The following is a 22,968-nucleotide window of genomic DNA, read 5'->3' as shown; positions in this document are numbered from 1 at the left end:
TACGTTTTTTTTTACTCACGCAAAATCCGGATAAAAAACTGGATCAGGGGTGTTAATTTTTTTTTTTTTTGAGAAATTGATTGAACAATCGAATAAATAAAAAGAGATTTCATTAAATTAAAAGCCAAAAGAAGAGAAGTGCATGACTTGTTTGCTTTTGCTTTTATTACACACTGATGCATGTGAGAGAACAAAACAAAAAGCAAGAAGAATAAACACCAAAAATGTGTTGCCTTTCAGGAAATTAATGAGACTTTCACTGGCTCACCTGATAAATATGTGCCATGAAGTTAAAACTCGAGATATCGAGTGATAATCGATAAAAGTTATTCTCTAAGAGAATAAGTGTAAGTTTTATCAATAGCATCAAAACCATAAGTCGTTCAAATTGCTTAGAAGAAAGCAAGAGATCTAACCTTTTCTAAGACGGTAGGCTCTGTTGCATTTGCCAACTCAAGAAGATGGAACAGGCCAATTGCAAAGAAACGGCTATAGCTAAAGCTTCCCTTGCCTGCAGCCCGTTCTGAAATGTATTTCAAAAGTACCTCATCTTCTCCTTAGAGGTGGAGAAAAGAAGGATTTGGGGGACTCGTGGGGTTATTAAGTTATTTAGTTATCCTGATTTTTTCGAACTTTAAATCGCGGGGTTTCTCCTGATTTTTCGTGAGTAAAGAGGGTACTTAAAATTTACATACGTGGACACCCTCGTAGCGCAGCAAAAGGAACTGCTATTATATATATATATATATATATAAAAGATATGGGTTGATAAATAATAATTTTCACTCACAGGGGTATTTTCGTCATTTTGCATCTAAACAGAAGGGGTAGTTTCGTTATTTCGCACCTAATAGAAAATTCTACGCACTTCTCAGTTTTTCCTCTTTCTCTCTTTGTCTCCACTTTTTCTCTCAAATGGAGTCAGCGCTACTTTCTTCTTCTTCACTCTTCTTCTCCACTAAAACTGAACTTTCTATAAACAATCTCAATTTCAAACCAAATAAAACCTTCTCTATTCGCGCTTCAGTTGAAACAGGTTCTAAAGTTGACATCTTTTTCACTTTCTTTTTTCATTTTGTTATTAAGGAAATGTTTCATTTGATGTTTGTTTGTATAGTGACATTGTTGGATTACGGCGCTGGGAATGTTAGAAGTGTGAGGAATGCAATCAAGTCTCTTGGTTTCAACATCAAAGATGTAATCATCTCTTTATATCTTCTCTCTCTATGTTTTAGATTGTTGAATATTATATGATTATGACGTCATTTATAACTTGGTTTTTTGTATTGAAGAAAAACATGAAAAGAATAGCAATCCAAATATCTCAAATGGTGTTTATTTGTTTGGATATAATACTTTTTTCACCGGCTATTGTTGAAAGCGAACACTTATGAAAGATAGAAAATATGTAGTTGATTAGTTTATCGTTTGGAATGTTTTTTTCCCTGTGGTTGTAGGTTCAAACACCAGAAGACATTCTTAACGCGGACCGCCTTATTTTTCCAGGGGTTGGAGCTTTAGCTGCTGCAATGGACGTGCTGAATAAGAATGGGTAAGTTCTTAGCACTGCATTATGCTATGATAATCTGCTCTTTCGGAAAGATAAAGATTTTTTGAAGAGTGCCTTAGTCTGTAGTTGGGATCAAAATGAACTTTAACTCGAACTTCCGCCCTTACTTCTTTCATGTTATTGGATTTTAAACTTGAAAATCTGGAGAGGGCTGTTCCTATATCAATTATGAATTATCTCACCAATCCTTCATTTGCTATCCCTATTTTACTCCTATTCTCATCGATATTGTCGTACATGTATCTTAACATTCAGAGATAATTATATTCTACTAGAATGTATGATTTGCAGGATGGCAGAAGCGCTCTGTGCTTATCTTACTATATAGAAAAAAATTGGGGTCGATGAACAGTTTTTTTACGTACGTCACAGGGGTATTTTCGCAGTTTCGCTCTCTATTTAGGGGGTCTTTTCATGATCTAAAAATGTTATCTCGACAGTTCTCGATTATTCCTCTCTCCATGTGTGCCAAGTGCAAGTTCTCCTTCTTTGTCTCCCGCTACAAGATTCCAGTGAACAAGAGTGTTTCATCATGTTTGAACTTTTGGCACCAAGAACCAATTCAAGGTTGTTGCATTGCTACTGGGTTAAATTTTGGTGGGGAAACAAAAAGTTTGTTTTCTTATCGAATTTGGGTTTTCTAAAAGCATACTTTTTCGAAAACCATTTGAGTGTTTTGTACTAGAAATGTGGAGTTTTGTATTGTTGTCTCAACGTGTTTGACGAAATGCATGGAAGATATTTTGTATCTTTGACTAAAATGATTTTGGGTTTTATACAGGAAACTGGAAACCATTATTATTTTGATGATAATATATTGATGTTTTGTGGGGCTTTGATAGTTAAAAAAGGTATATTCTAGCTCTCTCACTCTAATCATACTTCACCAATTCTAGCGTCAATTTATTTTACGAAATGTCTGAAAGAAACTTTGGAGTTATGGGAATATTATGTAAATCTGTTTTACGAAATGTTTGAAAGAAACTTTGTATATCCATGGTTATAATATGATATATAAGGATCGATATTTCATATTCGCTACTACAAGCAACAATATTACACCAACGGAATTAATTAACTCTTGGTCATTTGGGAGTTGGATTTGTATATTATTATTTTGTTGGCACTTTAGTTACACATGTGTATATGCTACATAATCATATATACAGGCATCATTTGCAACATAAGGAACAATACATGTACTGAAGAGGATGAACATTATATGCCTGATGAGGTGTTAGGATAGGCGATAGCGAACTCACACAAACCTCACTGTGTAGAGAAAGCTAGAGGGATTAGGGTAATGAGAAATAACGTGCAATGATGGAGAAAGAAAATACAGTTGGCATTGTTGCTAATGCTGATGAGACTATCTTCGAACCTATTGCAGGTGCCCACATGACCAGAGCCTATAGCATGCATGTGTCCTGGTATGTAATCTCTGTGTCCTTGAATTTCTACGTAGGTGTATTAAATCCTTTTACAAAGGTGTCATAACATTATATGAAAGCTTTGCAATATTTCCTTGACACCGAATTTGATATGACATTCTATCACCTTTTGATACTATCATGAGCAGTGCCGGGATGGGTTTGAACTTGAATATGTAAAGGTGTTCGAAATGTCTTTTGCAATCCTCGATGCAACCTCAAGCATTTTTAAATTACTTTTATATGTCCTTAACCACGTTTAGTTTGGGAAGTTGTTTATGTATTACTCTTCAACTCAATGTGCTTTTTTTTCCCCATTTTTTTTTTCTTTTTTTCTTTCTTTCTTTTGGTAACAATTCTACTGCTGGGCACAAGATGCTGCATTAAGTGCTACAAACAGAATTGTCTAATGTGATTCCGATATAGCAGAAATTACAGTTTGTTCTTCTACACTTAAGCTCATGTTTCAAATTCTGAATTGGGATTTCCAATTCACAAAATGTCAAGGACTGAACAGACGTGTTTGCATCTTCAACTAGAGGATGGTGTTGTTGTTCCCCTTCGAAATCCCAATGAGCAAATGAGGTCCCAAGGTAATGTACTCTTTTGTTCTGCATATATAACATGGTATTATGGAACATATGACTCATTCATATACACATCCTATATTGAAAATGTCTTGCAGGGTAGTTTCCAATACGATGAGTACAAAGTATACACTGTAAATTAAATTCGAATGAGATACGTCATTTAAGTGAAATTCAATTTCAAGAGGCGATGGACAACAATTTCGGCCCACACCTTTGTGGCAACCACTTTTGATATGCAGTATAATCTTTGTATGTGAGGTGCACTTCTATTGAGTTACATGTTGTCCCCTACCTCACTCAATTTCCTGACTTTCCCTCTTGCGTTTTTGATAGTAAATAGTATTGAACAGTATTGTTAGGATTTCTATTGATGTGGATGTATTGTTAAGACGTTCATCGCACGTGCATGATGCTAGTTATATTCTATCAAATCAGTACCTTCATTTCACTCCGTATATATTCACTTCCCATTTATCAAGCATGCCACTCAATATTTCCATCTCCAGCACATTTCTTTACATGAACCTGTCTATTTACCGAAAATCTTCCACCATATTCTTGGCCCTACCAAATTTGTACCGCCACTTCGTACTAAACCAGCATACCACTTTCCTTTTTATCACTACAAAAAAACTGTCGATAAACGAAACGATTGTCGCTTTGTGCCTAAAACAAGTACTTCTGTCTGTTCTGTTGTTAGGGCCGTCATAATAATCACTAAAGTTTTTCAAAAACGACATACCGAGACACTTGTTAAGTATATAAAAAAAAAACGATGGCTTTTACCACTTGTTTAATAAACAACTGCCTTCAGCACATGTTAATTTACAATTTGTCCCGGTTCTTATTGTAACTAAACAACAGCCAATGGCCGTTATTTATGCACCAATAGCATTTATGATGAATACACCATTTTGCTGCATTGCATTACCTTGTACCTAATATTCATTCCACTCATATGAAGTCTATACACATAAAATGGAACATACACTGAATAAAAGCAATTGAAACACAGTAAAATTAATAGAAGCAATATATTTTCATACTTGCAAATTCAAAAAATCTTGATCCCATTTAACAATCTTCTTTACAAACAAGTCTTTACCAGAATTTAAAAGTATTCATGCTACATCAGTAAGTAAGGGCTGGAGCCACAAAAGTTGTAGATCCCACTTCGCCAAACGTCATTCCTTCATCATCAAGCAACTCAACATGAAAATCTTGAACCTTGTCCACTAAGATCCCGTACCCATTTCATAGGAGGTATTCCCAGAACTGCAATAGCAGAAGACATGTGCAACCTCATAATCATGCGACAGAACCAACACAACGGCTGCAGCCACAAACTTACAGTACTTAGCTTGTAATCACATTAAGCACTCATTGATCAAGCAATATTAAAATTAGGATCACTTATAATCACATTCAATGGTCCAACAACAACATATATCAAATTGTGAGCTATCTAAAACTAATCAAGTTAACTGCTAACAAAAGTATCAAAGAAGTATTAGTGATCTACTGGAAGACAAGCACCATGCCAGGAAGTGCTAATAGATTACGGCCAAAGTACCAAACGGCTATTGGAAATATCGAGTTACAGCCCTCACTAGAAAATAAATAAACATTCAATCACAACACTAAACTATAGTATGCGAACATGACAAAGGTGACCCACCTAGCAAGACAATATGCATAAGAAGTGATCCGTGCCACACTTTAGGAAGTAAATAATGAAAATGCACCCACAAATATTATAAGGACACTATAACAAGGAACCAAATCTAGGAATACCTTTTCCATATAATATCCAATATCTACAACAAAGATAAGTTATTAAATCCAATTAGCCTAACCAAGGTACACAACAAGGACCTCATCAGGCTGGTCACAAAGAGTAACCTAATAAGGTATGCAACAAGGAATCCCCATAAATTCAGTAAACCAATAACATATGCATACTTCAGTCCTTTCCATAGACAGTATCCAGGATGCATTAAACCATAAGTACTTCAATATATAAGCACACTGCAATTAGCTTGTAGATGTCACCCCACCGCCAATATTAAAAACTTAAGATACCTGATCAGATGTGGAGTTGGTAAAGATTCGATCGTGTTTGTGATCAACTCCTGAGTCCTGACTAATTTCTTGCATAGTGAGCAATGAGTTCACTTGTGACTTCATCCATAAGAGTACATGGTCTTGGAGACACCACTACATACGCAAGTTTTGTCACAACCTTTTCCATCAACTCCAAAAACCTACACACAATTTTATCCCCATTATATTTTGAGCAAACTGTAAAAATGAACTCATAAAAATTACACAAGAAATGAAAAACACACTTCTGAAATAGGGTCAAGATCCAAGTCTTTATATTTGATAACTTGGGTCACGATAAAAAATTTCATGGATTTTTATCCTGTAAAATACTAAAATAAGAACAAAACCATAACCAATAAGATTAATTCCCTTGACCGGAAGAAAGTAAATATATAATTCATACAAATTTCTGTCTAACTTCATTTGAAACCACCGATCCATTCTTCCTAGTATGAGTTGCATCGTGTCCATGTATATATTGATCAGTTCGGTAGGAAGGGTTAGGAGGATCATTAGCAACCTATGAAAAAAAAAACACAAAGTCATTCATAGATTTGACACACTAGACTAACCCGACAAAAACAAAGCATTGTAAAGGGTTTTTATTAACCTTGCTTTGGATAAATACACCATAACCAAAAAAATAAATTCGCCATTAATAAATTAAAAAAAAAAAAAGACGGAGTTACCTTCTAATTGGATGACTGTCAAGAGAGAGGCTTCAAAATAAGGCATAAAGAAATCCACCAGAACTAAAATCGAAGTGAGGAACTAACACCAAAAATTAATCAAAACTTTCACTTTGGCAATTAAGCAAACATTGGCAATTGATTATAAAAGAGATACAAAAAAAGGAATATTCTAAGAAATTGGCCGTTGTATATTTATTTTGCTACGCGACAATTATTAATTCTAAGGAACCAACGATATGTAAATTAAAATTTCCGTCAGTGAGTTGCTCAACTAACTTAGCTTCTAAGTCAGTGTTAAGTTTATTTAAGTTACGTAAGGTTAAAACGTTAACCCGACTTGCTAATTACGTATGTGTCCGGTTTCGAGCGTAATTTACCAAATTACTCTTAACGAGAATTCAAGACTTTACATGTCCCTCAATATCAAAAGCACATGGAGTCTTAACAAAACAAACATCTACAAGAGAGTTCAAAACCATCACAACTTCAATATACAAGACCAATAGAATCTATAAACCATTTTAGCATATGCACACACTAAGCATATGCATTACCTAACTACAAAAAAGAGCACGAGTCCAAGTATTAATATTCAAAGATTCAAATAAATAAATGCCCCACACTTACCCGTATTTCTGCTACCCCTGCTGATCCTCGCCTACCTGTCCCGTGTGGTTCTTCTTCAACGGACTTGTACAATGCGCTTGTATGAATTTGTACAAACTGACATATAATAAGTCTTACTAACAGCAATAAAATTAAATATTTTAACTAACATGACCTATTCATCGAATAATGCACAAGTGCACAACCAGGTGGTAATAGCTATAACCCATATCAACACAAACACTTAAGGATTTTCTAAATTTCGATACTCATAATCAGTCCCAACAAAATTACATACTAATCCAAGATGATTAAATCTAATTGTGGTCTACTTAACTTCATAGTGAGGAGGTCTAAAGTTAATTAATATGGATAGCATGTCATTCAATAACATGTTAAAGTGAATTAATACCATTGTTCGTGATTCCGAACGAAACTTCGGAATTTCGCCCAATATTTCGGTTTTTCAAAAAATTGAAATTCCGAATATAGAGTCGAAATATTGATTATTTCGAAATCAATTGAAATTCCGAATATGATAGGGGTCGAAATTTGATGAATTTCGGTTTTTAGATTTGTCGGAATTCCAAAAATTCCCGAACTATGATTAATACACAACAGACGTGAAACTGAGCTACCAATTGAGCCAATATAAGACTTATCATTTGCAATAGACTTAATAGGAATAGATAAATAACAATGAAATTCAAGCCACAAAAATCACACAAACTGATACAACAAAAATCCCGTGAACAAAAAACAAGCCACCAAATAGCCTTCAGCTGATAAATAAAACTAAATATACTAATCATGTATATACAACCCAACAACAATAAAACACGTGAAATCAAAATCTATAATACAGAATTTTGTGGTGCAAAATATTTTTCAAGCTTTTTCAGTAATGTGGCTTTATGACCAAGCTAAAAAATTTGTTTGTGAAACTTCTAATGCAATTAACAATCAATCTAACATCAAATTTATCAGTTTTTAGGAAAAATTCAACCGTTTTGAGAAAAAAAATGCAACGGAGTAAAACATAACAACAACAACAAAAATTAATTCTTTGACTAATAACAGCCATTAATAAAATAATAAGACAAAAATTAACTGTTAATTGGACGCACTATTATAAAGAGAAATCCACCAGAGCCAAAACCCAAGTGAAGAACCGAAAGCATAAAAAGAGAGGAGAACGAGAAATTACCTGAAACCTAAGTTGTTGAGACAAAGAGAACGAGAAATTACTTACCTGAAATCCTAGTTCTTGATGTTGAAGGAGAAGAGAGAGAACTTAAAACCCTAGCTCTTGATGCGAGGTGAAGAGAGAGAAATGAAATTTTGAGAAGTTTTCACCATAATTTTCGGATGCCTTCGAAAAATCAAGCAGGACAACTCAATATTTCACTTAAGTCTTAAGCGCGAATGGGCCTAATTTCTTAGATACACTACAACCACTGGCCGTTGTTCTATTTCGACAGCTATTAACCGTCGTTTATCGCCTCATGATGGTGTTGTTCTTCGGCCTATTTGGTGTAGTGTATCCCACCAATCTAATATATTATTTCTTGAGAGAAAAATCAGCCACCGAATCATATTATCTCTTTCCCATATTAGTTGAATCCCCCAAATTTCCTTCCTATGCGAGCTGATCTTCCTTTTATATTTCCTTGGCTAGCACGTCTTGATGATCAAAGTGAAGGATATAAATAGAGGGTGTTGAAGGCAATGAAGGCATCGAAGTTGGGAGAAGAAAAATACGTCACAGTGTTAGGCTAGTTTTAATATTTTGTTCTCTTTGTTACATTATGAGGAAGAGAGATAAGAGTATGTACATGCTATTTTTCTGACGAGCAATAAAGTGATTTCAATGTTGAATATAATGGTGGTATTCTCCTACTCTTTTGATTACTATGTTAGCATGATAGGGTAAAATCTTCACCCTAATGGTGGAAGATGAATCCCCTACCATGAAGATATAGATTTAGTTTTATATTTCCAAGTTTTAATTGCCCATATCTCGTTGATTTAATTATGTCCAATGATATTCTTCCAAAATAACCTAGAGAAAAATAGTCATGGATTCTATCACCATTCAGGGTATTTTCCATTGTTTGTTCTTATCTAAGTCTATTTTAAAGTTTGGTTTTGATGTTTAATTATTTATCGTAGATGGTTTATGCTCTTCTATTTTATGTGGTGATTTTCCATACTTAAATAAATAAACGTAAATGCTTGAAGAAACAGAGGATTTATTTATTGAGATATTCTTTTAAACGTGACTAGTGTCCATAAAATGCTTGTATTAAAAAAAAATCATCCATTAAATTTACAACTAGAGTTGGAGTTTATTTGATGAAATTTATAAAATAAAAGGGAATAAATATTTGGAAATATTGAAATAATATATTCTTTAAAAATAAGGGTGAAGTCATTCACCATTAGGATTTCTCATTAATTGAATTCGTGAAAACCGGAAAATTTTAGTCTAATTAGTTGATAAAATAGAAGCAAATTTTCATTCTTAGATTAAATTAGTTTGATAAAATCAAAAATCCAAAAATTGTTTTAAATCTCACGTAATTAGTTAGTTATTGGTTCATTAATTCATTTCGCTCTAATTTCTTCATTTCAAGGTGTGGTTCGACTCTAACTTGTCACTATTCTTTTTAATTGTTGCAGGTTTGAAAATTATATTTATTGATTTGCAGGTTCTAAACGACAAGAATTTAATGAAAGTTTAATGAAGAAATATGGGGTTACTCACAAGGTTGCCTTACCTTACCACCCCCAGACCAATGGCCAAGCCAAGGTCTCCAATAGGGAAATTAAGCAAATCCTTGAAAAGACGGTTCGACTAGATAGGAAAGATTGGAGTTTAAGACTCCCTGATTCACTTTAGGCCTACAAAACTGCTTTCAAAACACCTATTGGTATGTCACCTTATTGTCTAATCTTTGGTAAGCCTTGTCATTTGCTTGTAGAGTTAGAGTATAAAGCCTATTGGGCCATAAAAAGCCTCAATTTTGACCTTGTCAAGGCTGGTGACCATAGAAAGTTGCAATTAAATGAGCTCGAGGAGCTTAGGAATTATGCATATGACCTCTCTAAAAAGTACAAAGCCAATATGAAGAGGGTGCACGATAACCAAATCATGAGAAAGGAATTTTTTGTTGGTCAAAAAGTTTTACTTTATAATTTCCGTCTTCATTTGTTCCCTGGGAAATTGAAAACTCGTTTGGTCTGGTCCTTTTATAATCACACATGTCACTCCTTATGGAGCAATCACAGTTGAGAACCCAAAAGATGGTAGTACTTTTAAAGTCAATGGTCAATGTTTGAAACCATTTTTGGAGTTACGTTCCCCAGAAGTAGAGGAAGTACTTCTAGAAGATCCTGTCTATCAGGATTGATCATCTCTTTGATCACCACTGCGTCGGGCTGACGACGTAAATGTTAGCGCTTTTTGGGAGGCAACCCAAAGTTTTGTACCTATTCCAAACTCTAGGTTTAGTGGTGCACTTGTATATAGTTGTTGTAGTATAGTTGCATTTCCTTGTGCTTTCATTCTTATTTTATTGGCAGAAAATGCGATTAGTAAATAAGCATCAAACAAGGTAAAATGTTTTAATTTCTCTATTTCCAAGCTTACATTCATTTTGTTCTTAACATCATTATTGTCATTTTGGTGGCAACATTGGGGACAATGTTTCATTTAGGTTTGGGGGTGTTGAAATTTAAAATTTTCTCTTTGATATATATGATTTTTGTTATATATATATTAAGAAAAAAGAAAAAAAAAATCCTTTTGAAAAAAATAGAAATAAAAAATGGTGTTCTAGGTTTCAACTATGGGATTCTTATGATAATAAAGGTTTTATACCCTTTCTATGATGAAATAGGTCTAGAAGTCTCAATTTAGCTACATACTTTGACTTGATTCTTAGAAATCTGAGTTAATTAGAGTGTAATAGACCTTGCATTAGTTCTTGAGTATTTTTGCACGAATCTTGCATTGCATTTTATGAGTAATGAACTTCTGGAATCCAAGTGTCATATGAATTAACTAGACAAAACCTGTGAGTTTGAGCCAAAGGCCTGCATTATGCGTGAATTTTCTTGAGTGATGACACCATGGATGAAGCTTTTCCGAGTAGAGAGATGCACACTTCTTCTTGCTAGATCACCACACTGACACCTAGGTAGAATTTAGGCCTTCTTTGACCGTTTGTGCCTGATATAGTCCACCTATATATATTATTTCCTTAGAAACCCTTTTGAAGCCTTGCTCTTTAAGCCTTTTTCTTGTGAACCAAACTCCTTAACCCATATCTTTTAACCCATAATATAGCCTACCTAAGTTGTTACTTGAGAGTTAGGATGACTGTGAAGAAAATAAAGAAAGTGTACTCAAAGTCAGTTGCTTCCTTAATAGAAAATTCTGAGTTTCAAGACCTTGCCACGAATCAATTAAAAATCAAAATGGTAAGAAGATGTGTCCACCTTCACAAAAAAAAAAAAAAAAAAAAAAAAAAAAAATCAAAAATCAAAATCTTGGGCCTCGTTGAAAGTTACAATTTGAATCGAAGAAGCACTAAAATTCGAAGTTTCTCTAAGTAGTTGTGAAGACCCTATTCTCTCAAGTAATAGCTCTTTGAAATATCCATTCCTTTTCTTGTGAACCCCTACCTAAGCCCCATTACAGGCCATTTAAGACATCTGGCTTCCTAGGCTAAGTGTGGTGTGAAAGTGAGAAGATGATGTGATAATCGACCTCGGCTTCTTTGGTTAGTCATTAAGAGTGTAAGGATTGAGTGTGCCCTCACACACTAGAGAGACCTTGACTTGGAGTGTAATAATATGAGTGATATGTGTCTATGACGACACAACCGATGAGAACCCAAGTTAATAATTCTTTCTAAAGATACCAGAAGTGAAGTTACTTGTGTATAGCATTGCATCTTTTCATAGCATAGTGCTTATATTTCTTAATGCTTGTGTTTATTGCATTTTCATTAACTTTGGTATCACAAAAATTGAAGTTATTGCCAAAAGAGATTAAAGGACTTTGTTGAGATAACTTAGGTTGATAATATGGATAATCGAGTCTTTGAAGTCTAATTTAGAACACCAGAATTTTGTGGGTATATTATCTGCAAACCCTCACGAGACAACACTCGTCCTCTAGGGGTAACCTAAAGGTTTAACGGCTTGTTGCATGAGCTAAGTGTAACTGCGATTCCTGCGAAAGTGAATTAGGATTTTGTTTTGTTTTGTTTTGTTCGAGGATACCAAAGTTAATGAAAATGCAATAAACACAAGCATTAAGAAATATAAGCACTATGCTATGAAAATTGAAGTTATTGCCAAAAGAGATGAAAGGACTTTGTTGAGATAACTTAGGTTGATAATATGGATAATCGAGTCTTTGAAGTCTAATTTAGAACACCAGAATTTTGTGGGTATATTATCTGCAAACCCTCACGAGACAACACTCGTCCTCTAGGGGTAACCTAAAGGTTTAACGGCTTGTTGCATGAGCTAAGTGTAACCGCGATTCTTGCGAAAGTGAATTAGGATTTTGTTTTGTTTTGTTCGAGGACTAGCAAAATGTAAGTTTGGGGTATTTGATAAGTGCCTAAAATTGTATATTTTTTAGGCGCTCATTTAGGCTTTAATTGAGTATTTTTTTCGTACATTTTCTTTGGTTTAGTGCATTAAGCAAGCTTTTGCTGACATTACCTACGGTTCAGTTCGGTCCAGTTTTAGATAAAACCTTGAGCCGAACCGTTAGTACTCGGTTCCTAAAAAACAGAACCGTCAACAAACCGATGGATCACAAAAACCGGGTGCAGACCGAACAATAAATTTGGTTCAATTCGGTTTATAAACCGATGCTTAGGCCCCTTTTCCAAAAATACTTATTTACCAGCATAAGGCCTAATTTGCACCAAGCCCAAACCCAAGCCCAATAATTGGTTAACTAACCAAGCCCATATATTTATAGACTTGTAATGTTATTATTGTTTCTAGTCTGAGCGATGTGGGACTATAAATTTACCAACTCAAGACTTTTGGGATGTTCTTCTTTACTCCATGAACACTTTTAACACGATGTAATACATGGATCTTGCTGTGGCCTTGCAACAAATACAATGCAATGACATCTATATTACCAGGAAATCAGGAATTGCTTTCCCTGAAAAGGACCAGAGAAATGGGTGCAAGAATTTGGATTGAACCAAGAGAATTGGGACAAAGCTCTTTACTAATACAATAAATACCATAATGGTGACGCTAAAGTCAACCAGTGTATCAACATAAACCCATAGAAAATAGCCAACCCCACAGTTGCAGAGGCACTATTATGCCACTCGAGGATGAAATGGGAACATGTAGATCAAACTTAAACTCTGCCTACCATTCCCAAGGGAAAAGAGTGCCTGACATAACAAATGCGCAGTTAATCTGAATCTGATGAGTCAGCTCGTGAGCTCTGACGATTGGAGGATACTGATTTTTATCCAGAAGATTGTATGCGTATGGATCAATACTTTAATCCATGCACACGAAATGAGGTAAACAATTTAATATAGGGACGAAATGTGGATGAGCAAGTAAACCAGTTACCAGTTCAATAAAATCCATACAGAAACTAATATAGGGACAACGAAAATGTTTATCTTCAATTTAACAGAAAAGTGAATGGCAATATGCAAGATACAGTTTGTAGGATCACAAGCTCCAAAATGATAACAACCCCCCCACCACTTCCTGCTGTTTCAGCGGTGTGTACCAACTTAGTAAATCTAACCTATATGTACAACTCACATGCCTGCAACTCGAGATTTTTTACTTGTAGATGAAGAGGTGAGTAAATGGGTGAAAGGAAGAAAGTGAACTAGCACAAATATGTTTTAGGACATGGGATTTTAAAAAAATCAGAAATAGCTATTACCCTTAATGAATATCTCTTAAACATACTCCCAATCACAATAACGAGCCTGTCACACTCATCCTTCTATGAAAACCAAAAAACACAACAGGTTGTAAAGGTGTCAAAGCAAGATGAACTTCCGTATTAGAAGAAATACGTTCCATCCTCTTTTCAAGTAAATGCAATACACAAGTATGTTCCATGTCGAAATCACACAACCTAATTGTACAATCCTCAAGCATTGCAATAACAACATGTCCACTTATAAGAGATATAGTGCTATACAAGGCAATATGTAGCAGAGTCAAAGAAACATACAAAAGAAGTCAAATTAAACTATTACATATGATCCCCCAGTCACCCAAAAGTGGTAGATGAGCAAAAGAAACATGCAAATGAAAGTCTAAACTATTACATATGATCCCCCAATCATGGTCCCAAAAACTATCAAACTGTTATATCTTCACATATTCACTGTATCTGCACATATTCCCTGTAGTAAATCAGCAACCATCCCAACAATGACTCCAAAAACTGCCATATTGGGAAATCTTTACATTTTTGCACCAGTAAGTTAGCAACAAGCTTCAAAGGTGATCCAAAATCTGCTGCATCCTTAGTTCTACACCTAATAATCACTTTCAAACAGTTAAATATATAACCATAATCAGTGACCAAAGCAAATTCCAATTATACACAAATGCAAACAAGTTATAAAAAACTACGGAGAGTTTTATTTACCAAAATTCAAAAGAGACAACTCAAACCCTCAATCAGACCTACTCTCTGACGAAATCATCGCTTCGAAAAGTTTTACAGAGACGATCAAAATAAGAATAAAACTGTTGTATAACTAATAGTTAGGAGTGCAAAAAACTATTAATTTTCACATAATATTACCTGAATCAATTGCGTCATATTGCTCTATTTCTCGCATTGTTGCTTGAAGATCAATTGGCTTCGCACTAGTCCGTAACCAATTTTGAGTGCAAATGAGGGCTTCAACTGTGTTAGGTCGCAAAGAGCTACGAAATGGGTCAATTATACGGCCTCCTGTGCTAAAAGCCGACTCCGACGCAACGGAAGTCACCGGAATGGCCATCAAATCACGAGCCACTAGAGAAAGGATGGGATACTTGGAGGCATTAGCTTTCCACCAACCCAAGATATCAAACAATTCCTCTATATTTTGTTCTTCAAGAGTCGACGTCAAATACTTGTCAACCTCAGACATACTCCCTAAACTTTCCTGCATGTTAGGCATCATCCATTTCGTCGCCAGATCACTAAACACAATAGGTTCACTTTCATGTTGTGGTGCTGTGCTTGAGCCCTTTCCATTGCTAACATACCATCCATGCAAACGTACTAGTGTGTTCTTCACCTTTTTCAATTGAGTCAACAAAGGTGGCTGTTCAGCATACGATACATCATCTTGAAAACTCACATATTCCAATTTGAAGCAAGGATCAAGAACCACTGAAACCAACAGTAGGGGATTGATCTTTTCGGGGATCCAATACTTATCAAATTTTGCAACCATCCTCAAACTTAACCTATATCATATAAGGATAAATCAGCTGAATCATATAAATCTTTCAAACTTGTCCTCACAATGATAAGCTCATTAAAGAAAAGATCAGAAGTGACATAGTTAGAACTAGAAATTTTGTTTGTTGTTTCAAAATAAACTTGAAGAAATTGAACAAACATTCTAGCTCTCTTCCAATCCCTAACATCAGGAGGCCCAATGTTACGCTTAGTGGTTAGAGTTCTAGTGCTTTCTTCATCCTCAAGATCATCCTCATTCTCAATCTCTATTGGTACGAAGTAATTCCTATATCCAACATCTTCATCCTCTAGCCTATCAAATGCTTTCTCAAACTTTTCCCCGACCTGCATCCAACATCTTATATGTCGAGTTCCACCTTGTTGCCACATCTAAGCATACATTTTTCTCACACACAATTTTTTCATCTTTCACACACTTCTCCCAAGTGGTCCATCTAGATGGAGATGATCTCACATATCTTATTGCATTCCTAATCTTAACAATTGATTCATCAAATTTTTTTAAGCCATCATGAACAATAAGATTTAAAATGTGAGCCGAACATCTAGCTTGTAAAAATTCATGCTCTAAGACTATATTATTCCAATGACTAGTCTTTTTCTTCAACCAATCAATTGCTACGTTGTTCGAGCTTGCATTATCACATGTAACAGTCAAAACACTATCAATACCCCACTCTAGCAAGCACTTCTCCACCATCCTCCCAATGGTCTCACCTTTATGGTTTGGAACTACACAAAAGCAAAGGATTTTTTTCTTTAACTTCCATTCACTATCCACATAATGAGAGGTGAGACACATGTAATTAATATTTTGAATAGAAGTCCATGTATCGATCGTAACACAAATTTTTTGACCTTTCAAGACACGCTTCAACTTCTTTTTCTCCTCCAAGTACAAAGCTACACAATGTCTAGTAATTGTTGTGCGACTTGGGACATGGAGCCATGGACAAGCAACTCGACAAAAGTTCAAAAACCTTTCACACTCCACAAACTTAAATGGAAGCTCATCAACAATGATCATTTGGGCAATGGCTTCTACGCAAGACTCTTGACTAAATGTGATGGCCACAAGCTCATGCCCACTTTCTTCTTTGGGTTTGAAAGTCAATGTTGATTGCTTCGAGTCCTTTGGTATACAGTTCAGGTATTTCTTACAAACACTAGCAATGTGAGACGTCATGCTGGAAGTCCCATTAATAACAAAATCACACTTAAATGACTTCTTACAATAGTTAAAGGTAGAACTTAAAGGAACACTACCTTCAACTTTGGTGAAGTGACTCCATACATCCGACATATCTATCATCTTTCTTCGCTTTGCAGCAGCTACCTCATTCTCGTTAGATGCATCAGGTTGAAGTGTCACATTAGAAACTTGTATTCCCGCATTGGTTTGTTTCATTGAAGAATCCATGAATCTAAGTAAGAGAGGAGGGACGAAATATTAGGCCATCAAACAGAAATTGGTAAGATTTAAGAGAAATATAGACTTAGAGAGTGAATAATTAGTGAAGAGTTACTTGTAATGGTTCTCTTTCTCTTGTTGGCATAAGTGGAATGATGGAGAGTGGAGATGGAGAAGGTGAGCTAAACTGCCGAAGCCTCTTTTCGTGATTGAGAAGGATTAGACGTTATAGGATTAGACTTCTAAGTTCTAATCCAACAGTTGTAATAAAACAAAACTTAGGGTATGAACTAAATACGGTTCGGTTCGGTTGGTACCAGTTAATTGAGACATGAAACCGAGAACCACACCAACCCAGTCGGTTTTCACTTTTAGGAACCGAGAACCAAAATAGGTCTACAAAGAACATAAAAATTGGCCGGTTCAAGCCGGTTCGATTCGATTTTTCGGTTTCCGGTTTTTTATGAACACCCCTAGGTGTTACTAGAAATTAATTGAGGATGCATTTTACTTATATGGGAACAAGTGGCTGGGAGAAAATCAGTGAGGGAAATTAAATAAGGAAGATTTGACTTTCTCATTTTGGAATAGACAATTCATGGTAAACAATACCCATTTCGCCATTTTACCATATCACCACTACATCTCACGAGCTCATTTTTGCTGCAATATTGTAATACTTAGTTTGCTTCTGGCCAAATAACAAATTGCCACGTGGTCATTAACAACGGAGACAAGAGCTGATCCGTTTCTCATAATAGTACAAATTTAACACAGTTATCAGAGTTTAACTTTTCAAAAAAAAAAAGTCACCAGCCCACCGTACATCAAAACGTTTTTATTCTAGAAAGGTGTACACTTGTGCACCTTTGCAACGCCAAATTTTGTGAATTGCCCCAAAGTATGACTAAAATGTTTTTTTTTTTATATAATTTCTTTTGATAAAAACATAAAGCTATGCATAACCAAAATACTAATAATAAAAATTATAATAAAAAATTTTAAAAATACAAGTCTAAAATGCAAGTACCTTACTCCTACTAGTTCATTAATTTTTATTATATATTTATTAAAAGACATAATAATGTCCACCGATATCCTAGTCACATTAATATATAATAATTATAATAATAATAATAATAATAAATGTAAATTATTATAACTAAGGGTGGAATTTGAGTCGAGTGGCTCAGGCTCAGCTCGAACTCGTTCATTTAATAAATGAGCCAAACTTAAGCTTATATTATAGCTCATGTAACAAACGAGTTTGATGAAGCTCGGCTTAATAAACTCAAATAGCAACACCGTAGTGTAAAATAATTGAGCTACTCGGGCTCGGCTTAGGCTCGTTTATATATTATATGAGCCAAGCTTGAGTTTTTTTCAAAGCTCGCTTAAATAACGAGGCGAGCTTGAGCATAGTAAAGCTAGACTTGATTAGCTCGAATTCCACCCTTATTGATAAAGCGTGCGCTTTTCCACGCATTTACTACATACATTGAATTTAAAACCATTACAGGGCAGGGTCTAGTGGCAAATAATATATATTTCCAACGATGACCCACATTCGTTCGGGTACACAAATGTATTCTTGTTTGTGCATCATATCCACAGTTCAAGATTTCAATTTTTTTGAAATTCGAACAACTTTAAAACCGAAATTATGGTTGATATTGATATTTTTTTAATTTTGTAGCAACTAAAATGTTTAGTGGAATTCCGATATTCCGTTTGAATTGAGCTATCATCATATCTCCTCTTCTTCAATTCATGTTATTTTGAAAAAATTTACCATTTTTTCATTTGAGTTTGATATGAACAATTGTATATCTATTAATGGTCATCGAGTTACCCGAGTAGATTATTGTCATGTTCAAGCTAGATTTACTAAGTTGTACTAGCTAATAGTTCAAGCTCGATTTCGAGCACAAACTCAAGCTCAGTTACGCTCGTTTGAACTCGAATTCGAATTTAAACTCAAAAAAAAAAAAAAAATGTCAACAACCAAGACTACAACTTCAAATTGAAGAGCATGCATATTGTCTACTATATATGGGAAAAAGAAGTAAATAAACTTGCATAAACTATTGCATTACAATTCTATGTAAGCTCAGAGTGCCAAACTAGTATAATAATATAATCTGGTACCTTTCTTCCTAAAAAAAATACACTAATTTTAGCGTTTGCCTTCTAATTAAGATATCAGCAATGCATAGGGTTGTTAAAAAAAATCGGAAAACCGAAAAACCAAACTGAACTGAGGTGAACCGGGTGAAATTAACGGTTTTTTACTTTCTCGGTTCAGTTGCCGGTTTTCAAAAGGCAAAACTTACTAGTTAGGTCCGGTTAACCGATATAAACTGAACCAAATCGGGTGCGAGATATATATAGAAACTTGAGAGTTTTTTATTATAATTTTTTTTTGGCTAAATGGTTAATGTTACTGAGCACTTGAATACTTGCTTTCTGTGATTGGTGTTATAACTTGTCAACATGTCTAAATTGACACCAATACTACTCAATATATTTATTGAAATTTACTTGGTGGGTGATCAAGGGGGCTATATATAGGTTTCGATTTGAAGCTTGATAGAAGACCCAAACCGAAAACCGAATTGAACATTCGGTTCAGTTTCACTTTAGTTTTTATTCAAATTTGGTTCGGTTCGGTTTCGATTTAGACGTACTTTTAGATAATAGAGTATATTGGTTCGGTCTACGGTTTCTATAGGAACCGATAGAAACCGGACCAAGAACAATAGCCCTAGCAATGCAAGCAAGACTCCATCACTTTCACAAAAAACTTGCAACAATACACAAGACTCTATCACTTGAACTGTCAAACACAAAAGTTCCCTGATCAACCTTGTTCAATTTTTGATCGACTTTCGTTACCCTTGGTCATAGTCAAAGATTCACATGTCTCAATTTTCGTGACTTTGTTATTTTTTCCCCTTGTAGTATCACTTATGGTGGATGATTTTTCGTAATATTTGTTGCGAGAAATAAAATGAAACAAATGGTGGCGAATATGAGTATATTGTGTGGATTTTTATAAGAACGACAACTCTATGTGGCGAAACAATTGTTATCAAACACACATCTTATATTTAAAATTTTATCAGTTAACCTGCCATGTCGAAGATACAAATCCAAATTCAATAGTCTTAAAAAAAGTATATTACTAAAATTACCAAAAAAAGAGAGAGAATGTATTACTAAATTTTTAACATTTTGGAAAACCTTTATTATTTTACTCTCTATTTATTTACTCATTATTATATATTAATGTGACTAGTATATCGGTGGACATTATTATGCCTTTTAATAAATATATAATAAAAATTAATGAACTAGTAGGAGTAAGGTACTTGCATTTTAGACTTGTATTTTTAAATTTTTTATTATAATTTCTATTATTAGTATTTTGGTTATGCATAGCTTTATGTTTTTATCAAAAGAAATTATATAAAAAAAAGCATTTTAGTCATACTTTGGGGCAATTTACAAAATTTGGCGCTGCAAAGGTGCACAAGTGTACACCTTTCTAGTATAAAAACGTTTTGATGTACGGTGGGCTGGTGACTTTTTCTTTTTGAAAAGTTGAGAAACGGATCAACTCTTGTCTTCGTTATTAATGACCACGTGGCAATTTGTCATTTGGCCAGAAGCAAACTACGCATAGAGAAAATTGCAGCAAAAATGAACCCTACATCTCACCTACCATATTTTGATCCTTACCACTTCATTTATTCTTCAGTTTACTGTGCACTTGCCACCTCATTATATTCTATCAAATCAGTACCTTCATTTCACTCCGAACATATTAACTTCCCATTTATCAAGCAGGCCACTCAATATTTCCATCTCCAACACATTTCTTTACATGAACTAGTCTATTCACCGAAAATCTTCCACCGTATTCTTGGCCCTACCAAATTTATACCGCCACTTTGTACTAAACCAGCACACCACCTTCCCTTTTATCCCACCAATCTAATATATTATTCCCTGAGAGAAAAATCAGCCACCAAATCATATTATCTCTTTCCCACATTAGTTGAATCCCCCAAATTTCCTTCCTATGCGAGCTGATCTTCCTTTTATATTTCCTTGGCTACCACGTCTTGATGATCAAAGCGAAGGATATAAATAGAGGGTGTTGAAGGCAATGAAGGCATCGAAGTTGGGAGAAGAAAAATACGTCACAGTATTAGGCTAGTTTTAATCTTTTGTTCTCTTTGTTACATTGTGAGGAAGAGAGATAAGAGTGTGTACAAGCTATTTTTCCGACGAACAATAAAGTGATTTCAAGGTTAAATATAATGGTGGTATTCTCTTACTCTTTTGATTACTCTGTTAGCATGATAGGATAAAATCTTCACCCTAATGGTAGAAGATGAATCCCCTATCATGAAGATATAGATTTAGTTTTATATTTCCAAATTTTAATTGCCCATATCTCGTTGATTTAATTATGTCCAATGATATTCTTCCAAAATAACCTAGAGAAAAATAGTCTTGGATTCTATCACCATTCGAGGTATTTTCCATTGTTTGTTCTTATCTAAGTCTATTTTAAAGTTTGGTTTTGATGTTTAATTATTTATCGTAGATGGTTTATGCTCCTCTATTTTATGTGGTGATTATCCATACTTAGATAAATAAACGTAAGTGCTTGAAGGAACAAATGATTTATTTATTGAGATATTCTTTTAAATGTGACTAGCGTCCATAAAATGCTTGTATTGAAAAAAAAATCATCCATTAAATTTACAACTAGCGTTGGAGTTTATTTGATAAAATTTATAAAATAAAGGGGAATAAAGATTTGGAAATATTGAAATAATCTATTCTTTAAAAATAGGGGTGAAGTCATTCACCATTAGGATTTCTCATTAATTGAATTCGTGAAAACCGGAAAAATTTAGTTTAATTAGTTGATAAAATAGAAGCAAATTTTCATTCTTAGATTAAATTAGTTTGATAAAATCAAAAATCCAAAAATTATTTTAAATCTCACGCACTTAGTTAGTTATTGGTTCATTAATTCTTTGCGCTCTAATTTATCCATTTCATGGTGTGGTTCGACTCTAACTTGCCACTATTCTTTTTAATTGTTGCAAGTTTGAAAATTATATTTATTGATTTGCAGGTTCTAAATGACAAGAATTTGGGTAAATCAGTAACTTTTAATTTTCTCAATATCCCTTGATCTCCCTCTCATTATTTATAGTTTCCTAATTTGCTATCGTTATTTAAGCATACTTAAGCATGCTATGCTTTCTATACAGTAAACCACTACTTAAGCTTTCTATGCTTTCTTCAATGAGTGAAAGTTTGTATACCATATAGCTGTAGTTGTAATACTTGGATTTTTAAATCATATCATATTATTAGTGCTTTTGATATACTGATTGTTTTTAGTTATTAGAGATTTCTTTACATTTGAAGAATGCTTTGTTTGAAAGTCTTCTTATCAAATTTTAGTAAAGTTTTTTCCCATGTCTTATATGTAATTTTTTTTTATTGTTTTATTGGTTCTCTTGGAATATTTTTCTCAATGGAAAAGTAAGTTGACTTTTTTTTCGTTTATTTTTATCAAAGTTTATACTGAAGTCAAGTTTTATTTTTTACTAATGTTTTTGTCTCAATTTCTTTTTGTTTTGTTGGCATTGTGCTTGTAAATTTATGATGTTTTTTTAATTCTTCAAATGATATCTGGTTGGCAAATGAGTATGTTTTTTATAACAGAGAAAGACTTTCTGTGTTTGATTTTTTTGAATATCTAATTAAAAAAGTCAAACAGAAGAGGTGTTGTAGATACCGTGGTGATTGGCCCTCCTTTGATAATGGAGAAGATGCCTCCTTTTATAGGCGTAGATCCCCCTTTTGCGCTATCTTGATGATTGCTTTTACTCCTTCCGTTACGAAGTAATGATCTCTCATTAATGATGTTGTTGACTAGCTTGCAGCGGTTACATTTTCTAGATCGTTTGGACGACCTGACCTTAGCTTGTAGTCTGGACACGTGGTCTACCACGAGTGGTTGAG

General features: G+C 34.3%; 1 protein-coding gene and 1 long non-coding RNA gene across 10 annotated transcripts; one reads left to right on the top strand and one right to left on the bottom strand.

Moving 5' to 3' along the window:
* Positions 1 to 887: 887 nt before the first annotated feature.
* Positions 888 to 4,033, top strand: LOC147517399 (imidazole glycerol phosphate synthase hisHF, chloroplastic-like). Of its 7 annotated transcripts, none has more exons than XR_015211429.1 (7): positions 888 to 1,036; positions 1,118 to 1,197; positions 1,458 to 1,552; positions 2,352 to 2,421; positions 2,961 to 3,000; positions 3,430 to 3,593; positions 3,686 to 4,033. XR_015211429.1 is itself a non-coding variant. In XM_086589611.1 (5 exons), exons 1-4 carry the CDS (start codon positions 916 to 918, stop codon positions 2,389 to 2,391), a joined length of 336 nt encoding a protein of 111 aa, XP_086445737.1. In that variant the 5' UTR covers positions 888 to 915; the 3' UTR covers positions 2,392 to 2,421; positions 2,961 to 3,167. The 7 variants fall into 7 exon arrangements, 3 of the variants coding, with proteins under 3 accessions (XP_086445737.1, XP_086445739.1, XP_086445738.1); XR_015211428.1 differs by having other exon boundaries at positions 3,150 to 3,593; XR_015211431.1 differs by lacking the exon at positions 2,352 to 2,421.
* A 584-nt stretch (positions 4,034 to 4,617) lies between these two features.
* Positions 4,618 to 7,389, bottom strand: LOC147517398 (uncharacterized). 3 transcript variants are annotated; one of them, XR_015213862.1, is made up of 5 exons: positions 7,016 to 7,389; positions 6,100 to 6,216; positions 5,939 to 6,015; positions 5,673 to 5,854; positions 4,618 to 4,923 (listed from the first exon to the last, which is right to left on the bottom strand). It is a non-coding gene; the product is annotated as an uncharacterized LOC147517398 (long non-coding RNA). The 3 variants fall into 3 exon arrangements; XR_015213860.1 differs by lacking the exon at positions 7,016 to 7,389 and adding an exon at positions 6,386 to 6,950; XR_015213861.1 differs by lacking the exons at positions 5,939 to 6,015; positions 7,016 to 7,389 and adding an exon at positions 6,386 to 6,949.
* Positions 7,390 to 22,968: the final 15,579 nt, after the last annotated feature.

The sequence above is a fragment of the Coptis chinensis genome, chromosome 2 (genome assembly GCF_015680905.1).
Source record: "Coptis chinensis isolate HL-2020 chromosome 2, ASM1568090v1, whole genome shotgun sequence".
Taxonomy (NCBI): domain Eukaryota; kingdom Viridiplantae; phylum Streptophyta; class Magnoliopsida; order Ranunculales; family Ranunculaceae; genus Coptis; species Coptis chinensis.
This window is presented reverse-complemented; position numbering and strand designations above follow the sequence as displayed.

Excerpts from the sequence above, each read along its gene's own strand:
- LOC147517399 (XM_086589611.1), top strand. The coding sequence starts at position 916 with ATGGAGTCAGCGCTACTTTCTTCTTCTTCACTCTTCTTCTCCACTAAA. Across the intron at positions 1,198-1,457 it reads TTGGTTTCAACATCAAAGAT|GTTCAAACACCAGAAGACAT; the intron begins GTAATCATCTCT and ends CTGTGGTTGTAG. Across the intron at positions 1,553-2,351 it reads GACGTGCTGAATAAGAATGG|GAAACTGGAAACCATTATTA; the intron begins GTAAGTTCTTAG and ends GGTTTTATACAG.